Source organism: Lepisosteus oculatus, chromosome 29, assembly GCF_040954835.1.
Source record: "Lepisosteus oculatus isolate fLepOcu1 chromosome 29, fLepOcu1.hap2, whole genome shotgun sequence".
Taxonomy (NCBI): Eukaryota; Metazoa; Chordata; class Actinopteri; order Semionotiformes; family Lepisosteidae; genus Lepisosteus; species Lepisosteus oculatus.
The window spans coordinates 9,730,025-9,749,830 of NC_090724.1; the positions used below are offsets into that span (position 1 = coordinate 9,730,025).

Below are 19,806 nucleotides of genomic sequence, written 5' to 3' on the forward strand. Positions count from 1 at the left end.
GCGGAGCCAACCTTCAGTTTCATGGATTCTGATTTTTTTTTTATAACAATCCTATGTTTAGTTCTTGAATATGTCTGTGTGCTTGTATTATCCGTTAGGATTGCAATACCAGCTGTGAACGTTGTCTCTAGATTCTGCACCCAATCTGGTTGCCTAGCAACACCTCATTTTAACCTGACAAGTCCGCGCACGAATCAGCGGCCACCCTCCTGTAGCTTTCTAACCACCTGGCAAATCACCTCCTTTCCTGCCGACTACTCTTCTCTGAGCGACAGTTTCGCAGAGCCAGTCACGCACCTGTGCCAGTGTCCCTTGAACCAATCACATATCAGAACTATAGTTAAGAGTGACGTGACTAACCAAGTACTTGCCAATGAGCATCGAGAGCTCCCTGAAGAGGCGTATTCGTGGGGGGATAGCCTTCAGGATATCATAGGCTAGTCCCCGCCCCCCTCTTGGGTAGTTTCCGACATCTGGCCAATCAGCTGAAGCTGTTGGGGTCAGTGCGAGACTCCCGCCAATTCCGAGCTCCTAGCGCCTTCTGAGAGTGGGAGACAGAGAGGGAGCTCGGGAGGGCAGCGGCTTAATTAAAAATAGTTTAAAGTTTTGGAAAGAAGATTTTGAAGTTGAATAAGAACTCTTAGCCGCAAGCACGAAACCTCAGTCTGTGAGGGGGAGCGGGCAGAATCTGTCGAGCTGGTCCACTCGGTCCGGCGGGGTGTTGTGTTGCGCTCCCGGGCGAGTGTCGCGGAGCGATGCTGGCGGCGGAAGAGCTGTCCTCGGAGGGGCCGTTAGCGCAAACCCCGAGGAGGAGAGGTGAGCCCGGGGCGGACCGCGGGCCTGTGAGAGTCCCTGGGGGTTCTGCTGGCTGACTGGGTTGGGGGTTGTCGGGGTCCAGTTTAGAATGAGGGGATTTTCGCGGCCCTGCCGTCAGAATCGCGGTACCGGTTTAAAAAGCACGGAGTGTGTCGGGGGCTCCCGCGCCGGTTCTGTAACTCGGGGCTGACTCGGTCGGGCTGCAGCCGGACTTGCCCAGCGCTGGTCACGGGGATCGCCGGCGTGGCAGCGGGAGCCGGGGTGTCCGTGTCTCCGTTGGGAGTGCGGACCGCTCGACTCGCTGTGAAGAAACAAAGAAAATAAAGCCCGAAACAAGCATTAAAAGCACTTCTTAAGCCCTGCCTGGCAGATATAGACCCATACAGGCTGTGTTGTCAGATCCGTTTGAGGGCTGTTTTGTTTTTTAAAGTGATCTATCTGGAGCTGTGATTGCTGTCCGGTGGCAGTGGGGTTGCAGGGCGCCGGAGAGAAGGGTATTTGCGTTGGGGAAGTGCTGTAACAGACCCCGCCAGCAGGACCCGGATATCGAATAGCGGGCTGGGGCCCCGACAGGAGAAGTCGAGGTGTGGAGGCGATCGGGCCGGCCGGCAACATCATACCCAGAGCCGGCCAGATCGGCGGGGAGGACCGTCCATCGGGACTGCTGGGGCTCATTCACCCCCGATCTCCGTGCTCCCCGACTGCGGGAGGCGTGTAGGCCCAGCGGCTCGGCACTCCGGGGGCTCCGGCTCTGCTGAAAGGCGGGAGAGTACACGCTTTCTCTGAACTGAACGATTTCCTGCGCCCACTTTCTCAAACAGCACGCTGTCGGGGGCAGCGGGGCCGTTGTGAATCGCGGGCGGCGGTGGGTCTTGCAGAGCAGTAAAAGCCCGCAGACCTGCAGTGAAGAGCGTTGCAGAAGCCGGATGTTTTCTGTCGTGTCCCCCCTGGTCGGGAAACGGGCCCGAATCTCTTGATGCAGATTGTGCTTTCGATGACTTGGTCGTGCGCTTCACCTGTGTGACCGGCTTTCCCATTCATTAAACGCCAGTTCGGAAACTATTGTAGATGTCCCATTTCTTTCCACCCGTCTTTTAATCTAGCAGAGAGCCGGCTGGGCAGATGTAAAGCCGATAAAGCTATCCAGTCTGCCTCCCGGGTTCAGTGGGGAAGGGTGCTGTTCAGGGTCTTGCTCTTTCTTAGAGTCTCTTGGTCTGTCTGGGAGGTATTCCAGAGCTCTGTAATTTATCTCTCTCTGTCTGCAAGTGTTTCTTTTCATGCTGCCCTTTGTACTCCTGCTCCCTCATCTCCAGCCAGGCACTGTGACAGGCTAGTGGGATTTAGTGGTTTACAGGTGCCCCTAGGGGCCCTCAGGGGTGTACTTGGGGTGCCCAGAAACTAACGCTGCCGCCTGGGAGAGACAGGAAGTGAACTCTCTTGGCATTTTCCTGACTGTGCTGTGTGTCTGCAGGTATGGAGGGCAAGACCAAGTCGAGCTCTGCAGCGAAGAAGCTGGTCCAGGGTGAGTCTGTCTCCTTGTCTCCCACCCTGGTGGGGCAGGCTGTTTATCAAGTGCGTCAAGTCTCAGGGGCAGGGATCATCAGAGCCCCTCTCTTTATCCCAGGCTGGTGGACTGGTGTGCTTGATGAGCTCTCTGTCACTGAGAAAGCCTGACTCTGCTCTCCTTGTCTGTCCAGCTCGTCTGCCCTTCAAACGCCTAAACCCTGTGCCCAAGCAGAATGGAGAGCCCAAACGGACACGAGGACCCCCTGCCCCGCCTAGCCCAGAGGGCAGCGCCTCGGACACCGAGAACGAGCAGGACCGCAGCCCGCTGCCTGTTCCTCCCCGCAGTGCCATCCTGGTCAACGGCCGGGGGCCCCTGGATGGCTTCATGAGCCGGGCGAGGAGGGTGACTGCTCCCCCTGAGCCCTGCGTCACCATCGACCTCACAGAGGACTCGAACTCTGCTCCTGCCCCAGACACTGCCCCCTCCCCTGCCCTGGCCCAGGACACTGCCCCTGCGGGGGGCTCCATCACCCCGACTAGCATGCCTGAGCCCCACAGCACCACTGCCTCTATGGAGACAGGCCCCTTGGACAGTCAGACAGGGGGTGGGGCAATTGACTCAGTTGCAGAAGTGGAGAAAAAGGTTGAGGAGGAGGAAGAGGAGGTTGGTGTTGATAAAGGTGCCTCACCCAGCTCCCAGCCAGCCTGCACACAGGACCCTGACCACAGCGAGCACCCTCAGGCCCTCGAGGCAGAGGCCGAGGTGGAGGGGGAGGAGGAGAGCGTTTCTGGCCCTGAGAACGAGTCGCTCCTCTCTCCCTCATCTTCCAGCTCGCTGTCCGCCGTGGAGAGCTCCCCCGAGCCGGCTAAGGGCGGCACGCCGCTTCGTGCAGAAGCCCCGGGCAGCACTGTGAGTACACGAGAGGGGGACTTGCCAGGGCCCGTGGGGATAGGAGCAGGTCTCCAGTGTGGGAGTTCGAAAGGCAGCCCAGTTGATCAGGACATTGCAGACGTGTGACAGATGCGCTTGTAGCTCTGAGGATTATTTTAGCTTTGGGCATTATGTAGGACCTGACAGAAAATTGGATGAAAATTGAATTCTTGCAAAACCAGGCTGTTCCACTCTTTTATATTTAACACAAAAGCTGGTCTGTCACATTGTTCTTTGTATGAGAATTTGTGCCAGATCCTGGTGTGAAAATGGGCTAATGGTTTTGGTTTTTGGCTTTTGAACGTGAAAAGGGTTCTTCAGATTGTGTGGCGGGAGGTTTAGGGGGGGAAAGTGTGACAGTTCTGTGAGAACTGTTTCCCTTCACCTCTCCCATCTCTCTGCCAAGGGACCAAAGACCCCCCAGGCCACAGAAGACAAGAAGGTGAAGAGGCGCTCCCTCAAGGTAAGGGGCTCGAAATGGGAACACTGGGTCCAGACGCGTTTCACACTTCGGGGTTCCCTTCCAGCGGGGACATTCTGGGGGTGAAGGAACACAGGGGAATTGGGAAAGGGCACCGTTTCTCATAAACTAATGTTTCAACTTGAATTGGTCCAGTACGAGTGAGCTCGGGGCTGAAAGGTCGGTGCCCCCGGAGCAGTGCGCTTGCCTGGCACGGCCTGCCCCCTGACGGCCTGCCTCTCCGCAGGGCGAGGAGCAGGAGCAGCGGCGGCGCCAGCGCGAGGAGCAGCGTGCCGAGAGGGAGCAGCAGCGCAGCGAGGCCCGGGCCGCGCGGGAGCGGGCCAAGGAGGAGGCGCGCAGGCGCAGGGAGGAGAAGGAGCGGGACAAGCGGGAGAAGAAGGAGAAGGAAGAGAAGGAGAAGGCGGAGAAGCTGCGGGCGAAGGAGGAGCAGCGGAAGGTGAAGCTGGAGTGAGTGTCTCTCGGCCCCGGTCCGGCTCGGCAAACCGTCTCGGCGCCGAATGCCAAGACGGTACCGTCGTCTGCTCAGGGCCGGGGAGCCTCTTAACCTTCTTCTGGCTTTTTTTTTTTTCAAGAGCCAAACTGGAAGAGAAAAGGAAAAAAGAGGAGGAGAAACGGTTGAAAGAAGAGAAGGATGTGAGTGTTATTTCACTCCCCCGCTCGTCATGCACGTTTCTCCCTATATCTTGCTGCATGTTTGGCTGTTGTCTGGCCCACAGGGAGAGCAGGGGCTCATTTACCCCTATCCTCATTGGTGGGGTGCTGGTCCCCCCCAGTCAACTGCTTTGGCCAAGCAGTCATTTTGTTCTCCCCCCCCTTTTCAGCGGATCAAAGCAGAGAAAGCGGAGATCACCCGGTTCCTACAGAAACCCAAGACCCTGCAGGTGCCAAAGGTAGGAGTGCAGATGATTGCTTTTATTCATAAAGCACCTGTCAGGACCTGCATCTGAAGACATTGTTCAGTTTGGGTAATAAAAAATGGCAAAAGCTGGAGTACTGAAAGGTGCTTTTCACATAGGTAGCTCATCTTTACACTGTTTCATAAAGCACTTCCATAGCTTGGAGGTGAAAATATTAGCTGTTTGCTTTTCCAGTTCATTACACCTCCTATGCAAGAGCCCTGCAGCTGCTCAGGCCTCTGATCTGCCCGTCCTGTCCCTCTCCCCTAGACTCTGGCTGCTGCTTGTGGGAAGTTTGCGCCCTTTGAGATCAAGGAGAACATGGTTCTGGCGCCACTGAGTCGGGTTCAGTGTGAAGAGGAGGCTCTGGAGCAGCTGGACCGGTACCTGGCTGAGCCGGACCACAGTCTGGATTGCCGGAGACACTGGCTGAGCTGCAAGCACCGCAGGAGTGGCCCGACCTGGCCCAGGCCCACAGAGGATGTGAACAGGTGGGAGAGGGAGGGGCAGGCGGGGTGGGGTTGAACGTGGGGCTGAAGCAGATCGAGACTGAGGCCTGCGCTCGTGTGAATGCCAGGGGAGGGACTGACCAGTGCCGTTTGCTTTCCCGGCGCCAGCTGTGTGCTGGTGGTGGAGGTTCCCAAGCCGGACGGCGTGCCCGACCGGCGGCAGTGGAGCCGCATGAAGCTGCTGCAGTTCCACGAGAACTACCGGCCGGCATACTGGGGCACCTGGAGCAAGAGGAGCCGGCTTATTTCCCCTCGCTGCCCCCTGCAGCAGGACAAGGTCAGGCAGCCCTCGCCACCGCCGGGCAATTCCATTCTTCGTGTTGTGTGGTGCTGAAATGGGTTAGAGTCCCTCCACATCGCAGACTGCTCCAGGTGAATTCCTCAGAGCTGCTGCTGGGGAAACTGGGAGAGGACCAGACTGCAGTGTACTGGGAGTCTGATCTGTTTCCTTGCGTGGTGGTTTATAACGGCGATGAAGATTCTCTCTCAGTCATTTTTGTGATTCTTGTAAACCGAAGGGAATGAGAACTGGGGTGCATTCAGGTCGCAGTGCCTGTGTGGGGTTGTAAGGAGCTCTTGACGCATTGTGGGTACGTGGTGCAGGTGTACTGGTCTTTGGTGCGGGTGTGCCGAGCAGATCGTCTCACTGCAGAGCTCATCATGTAGGAAAACACCTGGGCAGGAAAGGATGAACGTCGTACCTCAGAATCTGCCAGGCTTTGACACCAGGGTAAGAGGTTCTGATGCGCATGATGTGTTGGAGAAGTTCTTTCACATGTGATACTGCATTCTGGGCCAACTTTCAGTTTTTGTGAAAGGGCGGAAATGTTTAATTTTTGAAGTGTTGAATGGGTCAGATCGTGACTGTAAGCTGTGTTGTTAAGTTGTCAGGTAACTCCAGGTTAAGAAGGGGCATCTCTGCACCTATACCCCTTTTTACAAACGTAAAACCCTTTTGTATTGTGAAAATTTGACAAAGATGAGAAAAGAAAATGTAATAACATTTATATTTTTGTTTTATTTTACTATTGAAAAAACACTGCTTACATAGTTAGAAATAATTAATCCTACCAAAGTACTTTACTATACAGTAACCACTTCATTTGTTTTTGTGTAATCACACACACACTTGAATTTTCTTTCCTCACACCTTTAGGGTCCGTGACAGTCTAAACCACAAATTTGCTTTGTATTGTTTCTTCGTATTTTTCGGAATTTATTCCAAACGTGGGTAACATTTCACGTGCTTTGTAGAATCATATCATAAGTTCGTTTGTAAAAAGAGGTACGAGTGTACTAAAAAAAGCTGCTTCTTACAGTAAGTGTATATTTAGGCATTTGCATTGATGGTAAAAGTGTTGGGTATATGGGCTTCTATTTAAACAAACTCTGGGAGTCCATGTTTGTTTAATATTGTTTAATGGCTTGTAAAAAGATTGTAATGTAGTGAAATATAACTAAAATATCAAATAGTGTGACAGGAGCTTGTTAGTCATAATTGGTGTTTTTACCGGATCAGGTCTAGAGCTTTCTTGTACAATTTCCTGTCAGCATGGTGTTGGTTTTCCTTATTGCATAAGAAAGTGTTGCTCTCTGCAGTTTTATGAGCTCCTGTCTTTGGTCCAGCAGCAGTGCTGGTGAGTGTGTTCAGAGCTTTGACCTCAGTTTCTAGAGCCCTGCAGGATCCAGTGACTGTGTAACACATGACTGGTGAGGAGTGCCTTGCAGGACTGGTGGCCTCCTGGCATGTCTGTTAGAAATATTTCTTCTGGTGCTTCTTGTTCCACAGCTCTGGTTCAGGTGGTCATGACTTCGGTGATGTATTTTAATCTGGTGTTTTCCTCTGTGTCTTGGTCTCCAGGAGCTGTTGGACTACGATGTAGACAGTGATGAGGAGTGGGAGGAGGAGGAGCCAGGCGAGAGTCTGTCCCACAGTGAGGGGGTCAGTATCGGGAGGGGCTAGAGTGTTTAACTGCTTTTCTTTATGCTCAAAATATTACCTGCAAAATGGCATCCCTGGATGCTTCCAGCACCCCCTGGCTGTTGGCCTGCAGTCTGTACAGCTGTCAGCCAGGGGTGCTCTGTTACTGTGGTGCATTTATTTAGTTCTTTTATCCTGTACTCCACAATCTCAACCCCTATTGATGAACCCCTATTCCTATTTTCTTTGAAGGAAAACTGTAATGCTGTTTTTATATTTTGGGGATAGAAAAAATTGGCATTGAGGCATTGTATTTCAAACCACAATAAATGTAAAATGTGCACAGTAAAACCTCCAATTTACATCACAAAATAAACTAGATTTCCAGGTGTCCGCAGTGCCATATTCTGTGATTCAGAACCAGACAAAACTTCCTCTGCTGCACAACCTGTACTTATTCAGTAGTGAGCAGGAGGGGCAGCATCACATAGCAATTCATGATAATGCAAGACCAGGGGTTGCGACAACATGGTGTCTTACAGTACTTTCACAAAGTTCACGATATTGTGCTTAATTTGAAATATGTTACTTTTTCTACCCCATCAATGAATTGATTGTTAACGCAATTTAATAAGTGGTCTGAGAAACAGGCACTGGAGTTCCCCTTTATAGCCATTACCTTTGTAAATCTCTTATCCTAATGAATGGGTCACGGGGATGCTGACCAGCACAGCACTTGTCCGGGGACTCTGATGAGTGAAACTCATGGTTTGTTGTTCTGGCAGGATGAGGAAGAGGAGGGTGGTGACGAAGACGACGATGACGATGGATTCTTCGTCCCCCATGGTTACCTGTCCGAGGGGGAGGGAGCATCTGAGGAGGAGGTACGGGCAGCTCATTCCAGTATTCTGCAGACTGAACTGGTGCCACTCAGCCCAGATAGTTAAGCCCAGATCTGAGGGCTGTTGGTTTTTCCTTATCCCCTCTGCCTCTTATTCTCCACTCTCCCTTCCTCATGTCCGCTGCTCTTTAATGACTTCCGTCCTCCAGGAGCGAGCGGATCCGGAGAACCAGAAGGTGCGGCAGCGGCTGAAGGCCCGGGAGTGGGATGAGCTCATGTCTAAGGGGAAGAAATTCCACGTGCTGGAGCCGGTGGTGCTGGGGTGCGTGTGGGAGGCGCAGGGGGAGCCCGACAGGCCGGAGAACAGGATGCTGCGACTGCACGCCGTTTGCCTGCTGGACGTGCCGCCTGGCGACGAGGCAGGCAGCCCCGAGAGCAGCGCTCGGGAGCGGCGGGACGAGCAGAGTGAGCGCCTTCTGGTGCAGCGTTGCAGACATAAGTCCGAGTGCCCTCGCCCTGCTCCCTGCTGACCGCTGCCCTCTCCCTCTTTCCAGTCCTCTCCCAGCTCCTGCCCCTGCTGCACGGGAACACGCACGGCAGTAAAGTCATCATCATGGAGTTTCAGGAGTGCTGCCGGCGCAGACCCCCGCCGCAGCCCACCAGTCCGGAGCCGGGCGATGATGGCAGCGTGCCCACCAGGTAGACACCCTACCCATGGGGAGTTTTTTTATCGTTCCTGCTCTCTGCCTGGCTCAGCTCGCTTCTCCTCCCCAGGTACCGTCTGAAGCGGATTATTTCAGAGAATGCAGTGTATGAGAAGCGACCGGCCTGGCGCCGCTGCTGCTGGTACGTCCATCAGGAAGTGCTACAGCGCTTCGGTCAGGAGGGCCTGCCAGTGCCCTGTCAGTGGAGCTACCTCACCCAGGGGCCACACAGTGCCCGAGAGGAGAGCAATGGGACCCCCAGCAATTCCAGCGTCTCCCCCCCGACCCCAATGTCCACTGCACCCCCGCTCATGTCCTCCTCCGCCAAGCGGAAAAGTGCCGGCAGCATGTCCATCACCAGGTTCATGAAGAGGTGTGGAGACGCAGAGCAGGTGGGTCTCGTAGTCTTGACATTGTTGATCCAGGCCCCTACTGCAGTGCCTGGAGTTAATAACTTACTCCTAATAACCTCCTTGTTGGGCTTTGTAATGTATAGTGTGTAAATATATATAGGCTATATAGTTTTATAGTTCTTTGTAGTATTTATAAACTATACAGCTTGCAAGATGCACACCACATACTGCTGATCTTGTTGTGCTGAGTAGCTGCTGTTCAGATGTTTAGTCTGCACTCTTGAAGCCAGTTTCAGTAAGGTCTAGCCTGCATGATCACCTGCTTCTCCCTCAGGGAGAGGCGATGGAGACGGATGGGTTCCAGGCCGACACGGAGGAAGACGAGGATGATGCGGACTGTGTTATCGTGGAGGCTCACACAGGTGCGCAGGGGTGATCGATCACAGCGCGCTGGGCAGAGCACTCGCGCACTTCCTTCTCCTACCAGGCGAGATGTCAAAAATGAACCCATTCGTTGAATCAGTCGTGTACAGATGAAGTTTGAACTTTTTAAAATGATTTAATCTACAGCGTTAATTTAATAATGAAAACATAGCAATATTTACAAGTGTGATGAGGTCCCGTCTATTCCATTTTGTAGTTAATATAGTAGCAATTGATCTGCCAATCTCTTCCAGCTGTTTTTATTAAAAAGAGCCAGGATAGCTCCTTGATCGTGTTAAGGTTAGCCTGTTCCTCATTCACAACCCTTTGGGTAACAACAAAGTGGCTCCTGTTCTGTTTTAAATGGTTCCCTCTGTTTTTCACCTGTGACCTGGTTTGCGTTTCACTTTTAAAACGCAAGAAGGCTACTGGATTGACTTTGCATGCAATATACCTTGAAGGATTCTGAATACTTGAATCAGATCCCCCCTCATAGTCGTCTTTTTACAACTAAAAAGCTTCAGTTCTTCTAGCATGTCAATTATTTAAACCAATTTTCCTACTTCACATAAATCTGCATCTAGGTCTTTTTGAAAAACAGCCTATTCAGGCTCAGTGTTTATAATTTTGTGTTTACAGATTTTGCTGCCTGTATTAAATTCTGTATTTGCCTAAATCAAACAGCTGCCAGGTGTTTGCCCAGTCTTGAATTCTAAGTCTTTTTGAATTTTTTACAGCTTCTATTTTTGCTGACTTTTCTTTGGCATGATCTGCAAACTTGACTAGTTTCTTAACTGTACTAGAATGTAAATCACTGATATCAGTTAGGAAGAGCAGTGGTCCTGGTACAGTTCTCTCTGGTACTCCATCTCCCCAGTTGGGATTACATGATTGATCACATCACCCCAGTTGTAGTATTCAACCCCTTATCAGTACTTAGTCCAAATGAACTGCCTTAAATTTTTTTAATATGAGAATGATCAATATTCTGCTGAGACACAGAAGAACCTGTCTGGGGGGGTCTGGTAGGATTTTTCGGGAAGGTAACTGCCCTTGTCACCTCCTGCAGGTTCAGTAGGAGATGGTGCTCAGCAGGAGAGTACGGAACACATGGAGGTCACGACCTCTGACCTCCCTGCAGCTGCTGCTACCCCCTCCAGTGCCTGACCTACCTTCTGTCAGGGGAGGTCACTGCTAAGCTGACACTCCACCATGATCACTGGTGTAGTACATTGTTGGCTTTTTTTATTGATTCTTTTAATGTCTTCGTCAATGTTCACATATATGTGTTCTATTTGTTTCCCAAGAATACTTGAACTGGTTTTCTTTATTAAAAAATAACTAAGAAATGAAATGTATCGCACTTTCATACACCTTGTCTCCCTGGTCCTGTAGTTACAGTCCCACCCCTCCTTCTGCCTCTTCATTCACAACGCAGGATGTCCCCTTACTCCAGAGACTGATTTGTTTTTCAGGCTGCTAAGTGAAGAAGGGGCATCAGTGAAAATTGTTTTTCCCCTAGATTTTATTAATGTTTGAAGGTGAACAGGAAAAATATATTTTTTTAATCTCCTGACCAGAGGTCCCAGTTGATTGGGCAATTTCCAAGTGTAGATAAAGTCTTTAATAAAGCATTATTTAAAAACAAACACCAGCCCATGCTGTTTGCAGACAGTAATTCATGATTCTGCAGTTTGTGAAAGGGTGGTTTTTGATTTTGATTTAGGTCAGGGTGAAGAACTGTACTCCTAAGGTTTGTAGGAGGCTAGGAAAATGGAACACCTCTCTTGTTTGTTATAGTTTGACTATTACAAAACAGTGTGCATTAAGCTGGTTTTGCTGGTAGTTGTGTAATTAAGGAGCTGACTAAAGCACTTTCTCACACAGAGACGGGGGATGGCAACAAAAGCCTCTATCTGGATCCTATTAAAAAGTTGTCATGGTTTAAAATAAGACTGCTGGACACAAAACAAAACCTATTGGCTTCACACTCCTGCTGTGCTGAGATATGGCTGCGCTGCCACAGCTAGATATTTCCTGCTCACCAGCAGTGGAATGAAGTAACTGGGTGTAACACAGTACTGCAGTGCAGTGGACTGGAAGCGATCGGTCTCTAGTGGTATTATTGAGGGGGCTTGTACTCAAAATCCTGAACCATAAACGTGAACAACACAGTTATCTATACAGTGTGGGCTGGATTATAGTGATACTAAGAATTAGTGGAAATCTCTAGGCTGCCCATTTTGAATACGGATCAGTTCCAGAGGTTTAAGAGCAGACACCAGGAATGATATTTGCACACTTTATTACTTAAGATGCTCAGAAAATGCAAAAGGACTTAAAAGTTTCTAGCCAGACACGTGCCGAGCTTTACATAGTATACTGAGACAAAGCTGTTTTACATCTAATTAATCTGTTATTTAAAATGTTTACATCTCTCCTTTAATAAGCAACCTGCACAATTAGGAAAACATGCCTAATAATCCCTTTAACCCCCCAAAAAGGTGTTTAAAGGTGTTAACTTTATCCAGCCTATGGAACTATAAACGTTTGCAACAGTAGTATCTAGTGCAGGGTTACCCTCTTCTCTGGATTTCTATGTATGAACTCTTTTTTGGAGCTGTACCAATTGGCCTCATTTGTACTTTTTAAATCTCAGATTTGTGAAGTTTAGTAGCTACCTTCTTCAGCTGTATTATTTCCTGAAAACAAAGTAAAAAATGATTAAGCAGTTTTTGGTTCAGTGTTAAGTTCAGCCAGGGTGAAAACTGGCTTGATGCTGGGGAGCCGGCCAGCAGAAGCATTGAGAGGCGATTCGGTGCAGGCTGTCTGTGAGCCTGGAGAGCTGGCGTCTCGCTGTGTGAGAGGAGGAAGGCTGCTCCTGCCTGCACTCAGGACTGACTATAGCTCTGCTCAATTCCTGAAATGTCTTCAAACTCGAGAGTGCAAAAATGAGGTGATTTGGTTGTTTACCTTCTAACAAAATTTTATATTAAAACTGTTTTATCTAAACCTTAAAAATACAAAAACTTTGTGAATCCATGTTTTTAGCCCTCTGGTGTCTTTTCATCCAAGTTTGGCGTTTGAAGCGCACAGTTCTCTCCTGGTGAGATTCTGGATGTGGTTTACAGTCCAGCTCTGGACAGGGCAGTTGCGATGTCTGAACTTGTCGCTAGGAGAATCATGGCTGAGAACCGGCAGAGCTGCACCACACCTTCCACTTGTAAAAAACAGATCACTTTGAGACATGATGGGGTTTTAAAAGTGTAGAAGAATATTTGTGTAAATCTGGTATTGTGACTTTTCAGTGATATAAAATTGTTTATCTGTGTACAGTACAACTGAGTACAGCCGTTCTCAGAGTGAACAATTACAATTACTAAACAACATCAATAATTAGAACAGAAGAAATGGGCTATGCATTATGAAATGGCAGTGTAGTACATGTTCTATTCTCTAGTTATTAAAGATATTGTTCTTGCAGTTCTTTTTACTGATTCAGCAACACATTCAAGCACCAGGCTCAAGTTGTCTGATGTTGGGCTAAAAAAAGCCCTGGACTTTTGAAGGAAGTAAATGTTCCTCTGTCTGAGAGCTATGAAAATTCCTGCTACATTTATAAAATCTTCTCGTTTGAAGTTGTCAAATGAAGGTTTCATCACAGTAATAGAGGGGTTGGGAAATGCTATTTAGAAGGAAAGTCTGAACTCAAAAGACACTTCAGTTTTGTTACGGCATAGGCTACTACACTTAGCACAGTAAATCAGTCTGGTTACAGTCTCCTGTCCTTGGCAGTCTGCTCTTCTTGGGACACTGACTGCTCTCAACAGGTAAGGAGCATTGGTGTTGGGGTGCATTTGATAAGCAGAGTGCCAAGTAGTGTTTCAGAAGGAGAATAATGGAAAACAGCCTGAGGAGCTGCTACACCTCAGTGGGCATCTAGAAGAAGAAATAAGTCTCTCCATCTGGTATCTGGTTTTAGAAAATCAACACTTTCATGTCTTAAACTCTTATCTTGGTCCATATGAAGTTTATAATGCTCCTAATGTCATAAGATCTATGCTTTCCACTTTCTAGACTGCCTACTTATTTTTCACTCCCGAGAGCACTGTTCCGGGACTGTTCAAACAGAGGCCTCCCGTGCCTTACAGCACGACCGAGCACACCCACACTGACAGCAGCTACCTGGAGCAGTAAAGCCAAGTGGGTCTCCACTGTTCCCTGCGTGTAGAGCTGTGCAGCCCCAGTCTGGGAGGCATCCTTAGAAAAATTAAGTGCATAAACCAATTTTACTAGAAGGGTCTACTGATCTTTATCAAAAACACCTTCCCATCCCAGTGCAAATCTGAAAAACTCTTGTCTAAGGAGCAGCAGTGGGGCTGTCAGTGTTGCACAAGAATACAGCATAGCCAAGCTCTGCACAAAACAGAACAAAAATGTCAAATACAGAAATATACCTTCAACTGTATCTTTCTCATTCTCTAAATACTCTGCAATACTTATTTTTAAAGAGACTAACTTGTGACTGCAGACCAGTTTCTGGAGAGCCACATTCCAACAAGTTCTACTGTACATCCTTAAAACACAGATTTATAGTTTGAGTTAAGACTTATTCTTAGCTGAGATGCGAACAAGAGTCTTGTAAAGTATTTACCATCGGTTTCTCCCGCCTCAAACTGGTACCCAACCTGAAGTGGCTGGGAGTGAAAGAAACTTGATTTCAGGTGGACTCTTCCTCCCTGGTGGACGGTGGCTCTCCAGCACAAGGGGTCTCTGGGCTGGGTCAGTCATTGTCTTCCAGTCCTGGTGAAGTGGAATTAGTCTCTCACAGGAGTATCAACCCTCCACAGGCATGGGAGAGGTCCTCCATACAATTAGTGTCTTCAAAACCATCGCTGGCATCCAGTATGTGTAACATTCAAGACGCTGTTCGGAAACAAACACTTGTATTTTTGCTCTTTTTCCTTGACCCTTCCCGTTTATTGTCTGGTGAGACTCTGCAGCCTTTAACTGGGAGAGCAGGGGCAGGACTGGGGACGGCAGGTAACGGCAGGAAGATGGCGAGGGTGGAGAAGGGCTGGGAAGAGAGAGAGAGAAGATGGAGGGAGGAGGGAGAAGGTAGCAGTGCAGAACCAGCTCAAGTGAGGGTCTTGATGTTTTCCAACAGCTCTGGCTTCAGGATGCTGTGAGTCTGTGTGCCAGATGCCTGGATATCAGCCAGGACAGCAGCATCCCAGGAGAAAGTCAGCAGTGCAGCTGGAGCCTAGAGAGAGCAGTGGAAAGAAAAAGATGGATGAGAGATGGGAAGCATAAGCAACAGATTGGATATGCAGATAAGGGAAAAAAGGGAAAATAACACTTAGAGACCGTCTAGGTGTGGGCACTTTAACTGAACACTAAACTACAGAGAGATCAGAGGAAACAGAACTGAGTGCATCATAGGTTGTGTTTTAGAGGACTTGCTGTCCTGTCGTGATGGATTGTGCTAGATTGGAATGACGGTATGGGCAAGGGCAGGTGTAATGTCTCACCAGATTGCACTCATTCAAGGCAAGCTCCTCTTCCTTCAGTTTCTGCCCCCCTGGGGCAATCAGCTCAAAGGGCTGCCAGTCATTGACCAGCGCCCCTCGCACAAACTCGTACAGTGCTGGCACCTTGTCCCGTGCATAGAATGTGCCTGTGGGACGCAACACGTTAACAGCACTTAATGAACATGGCTAATGTCCACAATGTTCCGTTGTCTTCTGGTCTTCTGTTCTGTATTCACAAAGTGTATGGTTACTTGCATTTTAAAGCGCCTTGGGACAACCTTGTTGTGAAAAATGAATTTAATTGGATGTCACAAGTAACTTGAGACTGATAAGAATACAAGAATGACTTCTGGTGGGAGTTGCTTCACCTGTGCGAATGTGACTAGCATACACCTCCATAGCAGGACTTACCAATTTTAACCAAGCTCCGAGGTAAAAAAAATGTCAAGTACAGATGCAGAATCTACTCCTTATAAGGCTGCACTTGTTAATAATAAAGTTAGTATTACTGGGTTAAAAACATGACGGGCAACATGTCCAATAAGACAGTGATAGAAGCCCCACCTTGCAGCAGGTTACCGTCGGGTAGCCTGACTCTCAACAGGGCATAGTTATACTTCTTCCTTTCACGCTGCTCGTCCCGCTCCCTCATCACCTTGGTGCGCAGCTGAGCGTTCCTCTCCACCGTCTCGCTCCTGGTGGATAGATGCGCCATCACAGCACACAGTGGTAGAGATGGCTGCACTGAGAGACGGTGCCTCTCCTGACAGACTGAGCGGGTTTACTCGCCCCCTCCATGTACCTGAGCTGCTGTTCCCTCTTCAGCTCCTCCGCGGTGAGGTTGTAGAAGTCGGGGGGCAGTTCGAAGCGTGTGGCATGGGGGGAGGGCCGGTAGACCTGGAGCTGGCGGTCGAGCTTTGCTCTGACTGGTTCCCCCGCCTGCAGCCGTGCCCGGCTTGCTCTCAGCTCCTCCAGCTGGGCAAGCGCCTCCTCTGGCAGCACCAGGAACTCCTCGCTGCTATCTGACAGAGGAGGGGAAAGAGATGAGTACATCGCCGCACGCCGGCACAGGCACTCAGCCCCACTCCTCTCACGCAGGTCACCTTGCCCATCGACTGCCAAAACCTGGCTCTTGAACCCCACAGCCTGGAGAAACTCCCGGGACCCCTCGATACACTTCACCTTCTCCTGGAGAGAGTGAGGGGAAAAGAGATGGGGACCGATTAGCTCAGATAAGACGTATGTGAGACAGGAGACCCCTGAACCCCAGATTGCCACCTCACCTGGAAGACCTTATTCTGCAGTTTGATCTTGCGGTATTTCTCCTCTGAGGGGTTGTTACAGATGTTGTCAATGTATCTGAACAGGAGAGACCTGGTTAAAACTGGAGCAACAGGTACAGTGCTTCCCAGGCCTTCCTCTCAGTTCTTGCTAGAAAGTCCTTTCTTGCGCTTTCCCATGCCCCCCTTCTCTGCCTCCTTCAACCTCTTGCTCATATACAGCCTTCCTCTCACCTCAGGTGTGTTTTGATCCTTTATTTTGGCAACTAAGTTGGCTGAGTAGAAATTGACATTGACAACCTGGAGACTCTCTCGTACAGGGCGTTTACTGGACCAATCTGAGGTAAGTGCCTTGCTTACTGGCACAACAGCAGTTCTCCCACTTGGGGTATGAACCCGCAGTCCTCGGACCTGAAGCCCAGAGTTCTGCCCACTACAGCCACGCCCCCTCTCACTTGCTGATGATGTCGATCCCGGCCTTCAGTCTCTCCCTGTCCTTGTTGAACGTGTGGATCATCATGACGGAGGCCTCCAGGGGGTCCTCTGCAAACCACTGAGAGACAAGAGGAGAGGTGCAACGAGAAAAATAATTATTTTGTGTTTATTGTATCACTTAGTTGTTGGGTGTGTATCATTGTGACAGGCTGTCATTGCATTAGCAGCATGGGAAGGTGGCATACCATCAGTATAGCTTCTTTGATGTGCGCTTCCCTCTCGCTTTTTGTTAAGGTGGCTCCGGTTAGAGGGCAGGTGAAATACACTCCAGACACCGAGAAACAGGTTGCCTCCTTAACTGGCACCTTGGAGGACTGGGCAGAGGAGGCAAGAGAGATATGTTTTTGACCCAGAGAGCTTATTCTTCTGATTAAAATCCCAAAACAACATATCCTCAAGCTCAGAAACAGAAACAACATAATTAACTTTAAATGTCTGTCCCTTCCCTCAAGCCCCATAGGCTTCCACTCCCCCACAGCAAGAGCCCTGAGCTGCTGTGTCGGGTTGTTAGTCAGTCGTTACCTCGCTGCTTTCTGCTGGTTTCCCAACTGCTGCTGCTTCTGCCAAAAGCTCTTTCTTCACTGACCAAAAGAGGGGAGAGCGATGATTAGAAGAGTTGTGCCACTCTTGTTCTTTTTTTAACAATCTATATTTCCAGAACAGTGTGCCCCGGCAGCAGGGCGACAGGACACAGTGTGCCGGGGGCAGCAGGGTGACAGGACACAGTGTGCCGGGGGCAGCAGGGTGAGCCTGCACTCACCCTGGGAGCGGATAGCGTCCTGCGAGGTCAGAGGTCGGGGGCGGTGCTCCTGCTCCACCCTGGCCAGCGCCGCGGCCGCCGCCTTCTGCGCTCCTTCCGTGGGAATCTGCCGCGGCTTGCAGGGGGTGCTGGTCTTCACTGGGGGGCTCTTTTGGCTGCGGGGAGAGGGGCACAGGGATACTGAGAACTCACATCGCTCTACCCGCGGTGTGCTGCCTCTGTACGATATCGTCAACATTTTGACGACTGCTGCTTCACTCTGTAAGCCGCCCTGTGGGTCACTGGGTACAGTGACTGACCTATTACCGCACACAGCTCTATTTCTGCTCACACAACACGGCTAAGACTGCGCATCCGTCATCTTCTCTTAAGAACTTCATTCCGCATCTGTAAATAACTTTAAATGTGCACGAAGCCATTTTAGTCATCTGTATTAATTCTTCAAGTACAACCTTTACAGTGTTACAAGGAAACAGAAATACAATCAAGTCTATTTCATTCTGCACGGCCTCCGCAGAGCCACAGCGGGGTGAGAGGGTTGAGGCCTGGGCTGAACGGGACTCGGTCAGTATACCACTCCTAGCCGAGCTGTGAACTCTGCCGGGGCTGCGGGCCACACTCAGCGCCCAAGCCCTCTCACCCTGCCCGCCCACAGCCTGTTCCCGTGCCGCATTTGCGATGGGCGTTAACCTTTCGTCCGTCAGCTTCTGCCCGGGACCAGCCGACTTGAACTTGATGTCCTTCTTGATATCCTCAAAAAACTTCTTCATGTTTGCCGGCGCACACTGGAGAAAAGGTACAGTAAATCCTGCAATGTTTACATCCAATTACAGCCACAGGAAGTGCGCCCGGTGTGACATCACACGCCACAGTGAAGAGAAGGGTCGAGATTCCGAAAGCAGGTGAAGAAGTTAGGCACAGCGCCCTCGATCTTTGTGGCGGTGTCATTGCAACTGGAGGGCGAGCGAATGAACACAATTTAATCCCTTTGCTCTATAATAAAAAATCATGGGTACCGATAATAATAATAATAATAATAATTGCTTACACTTATATAGCGCTTTTTCTGGACACTCCACTCAAAGCGCTTTACAGGTAATGGGGACTCCCCTCCACCACCACCAATGTGCAGCATCCACCTGGATGATGCGACGGCAGCCATAGTGCGCCAGAACGCTCACCACACATCAGCGATCAGTGGGGAGGAGAGCAGAGTAATGAAGCCAATTCACAGAGGGGGATTGTTAGGAGGCCATGATTGATAACAGCCGATGGGGAAATTTGGCCAGGATGCCGGGGTTACACCCCTACTCTTTTCGAGAAACACCCTGGGATTTTTAATGACCACAGAGAGTCAGGACCTCGGTTTTACGTCTCATCCGAAGGACGGCGCCTGTTTACAGTATAGTGTCCCCGTCACTACACTGGGGCATTAGGACCCACATGAGCAGCAGGGTGAGCGCCCCCTGCTGGCCCCACTAACACCTCTTCCAGCAGCAACCTTAGTTTTTCCCAGGAGGTCTCTCATCCAGGTACTGACCAGGCTCACACCTGCTTAGCTTCAGTGGGTTGCCAGTTGTGAGTTGCAGGGTGATATGGCTGCTGGCTTGATAGACTAACCCTGGTCAGTATAGGGGTGGACTAACCCTGGTCAGTATAGGGGTGGGAAGGTACTAAGAAAAACAGAATTCAGTTGTAATTGGTCTTTTGGACCAGTATGTGGCGCCTCTCCCTCTGGTTTAGAGTACCAAACCAATGTCCCAGTACAGTGACTTGTGACACTGTGAAAGATAATGCCGTTCTTTGGATGAGATGTTCAGATTGATGCCTTGTCTGCCTGATCATTAAAAGACTCTAAGACTGTAAGGGTTGGGATGCTAGCCCTAGGGCCCTGGATAAATTCCACCCTGGATCTGAGGAATCTGGCTTCTCTAATATCTTTCAGTTGGTGAAGCTGTTGATGTTTGATTGATGCTGTGAGGGGCTGCTGGCTCATGACTCCCCACATGGTGCTGCACTTCAGCTGTGGGTGAATATAGAGAAATACACCACTGAACCCACAAGCCTTTACAGTCTCATTTCTTATTGCATTTCTGACATCAATACTACATTAGCTTCAGATTCTCAAATAACTTTTAATCCTACTCTCAAATATTCAACCTCTTATCATCTGAACGGTTGTTTTGCGTAAAAGAAGTAACAAATGCCCAGATATTAAATGAATGCTTCCTAAGACAGAAGAATCACTCAATGATAAGTAAGATATATCCATAGAATAACAATTCATCTGCAGGAAATGACAAAAGAGTTCAGTGAAAAAAAAGTAAAACTAAAAAAGCACTCTTTTTTTATTCCTGTG

The 19,806-nt window shown here is 49.7% G+C and overlaps 2 protein-coding genes across 3 annotated transcripts; one reads left to right on the top strand and one right to left on the bottom strand.

Annotated features, from left to right (window-relative positions):
• The first annotated feature begins 487 nt into the window (after window positions 1-487).
• On the top strand, window positions 488-10,735 carry chaf1a (chromatin assembly factor 1, subunit A (p150)). 2 transcript variants are annotated; one of them, XM_015365682.2, is made up of 16 exons: window positions 488-816; window positions 2,288-2,338; window positions 2,514-3,232; window positions 3,660-3,716; window positions 3,961-4,181; window positions 4,307-4,367; window positions 4,556-4,624; window positions 4,901-5,121; window positions 5,248-5,416; window positions 7,001-7,081; window positions 7,846-7,944; window positions 8,111-8,366; window positions 8,456-8,600; window positions 8,676-8,997; window positions 9,293-9,380; window positions 10,451-10,735. In XM_015365682.2, the coding sequence occupies exons 1-16, from the start codon at window positions 756-758 to the stop codon at window positions 10,546-10,548; spliced, it is 2,718 nt and encodes a 905-aa protein (XP_015221168.2). In that variant the 5' UTR covers window positions 488-755; the 3' UTR covers window positions 10,549-10,735. The 2 variants fall into 2 exon arrangements, with proteins under 2 accessions (XP_015221168.2, XP_015221169.2); XM_015365683.2 differs by having other exon boundaries at window positions 3,669-3,716.
• Window positions 10,736-11,669: 934 nt separating this feature from the next.
• On the bottom strand, window positions 11,670-18,323 carry ubxn6 (UBX domain protein 6). The gene is made up of 11 exons (XM_006639896.3): window positions 18,138-18,323; window positions 17,448-17,602; window positions 17,210-17,268; window positions 16,873-17,001; window positions 16,648-16,745; window positions 16,196-16,271; window positions 16,016-16,100; window positions 15,715-15,934; window positions 15,477-15,607; window positions 14,913-15,058; window positions 11,670-14,644 (listed from the first exon to the last, which is right to left on the bottom strand). The coding sequence occupies exons 1-11, from the start codon at window positions 18,215-18,217 to the stop codon at window positions 14,519-14,521; spliced, it is 1,305 nt and encodes a 434-aa protein (XP_006639959.2). The 5' UTR covers window positions 18,218-18,323; the 3' UTR covers window positions 11,670-14,518.
• Between the last annotated feature and the right edge of the window lie 1,483 nt (window positions 18,324-19,806).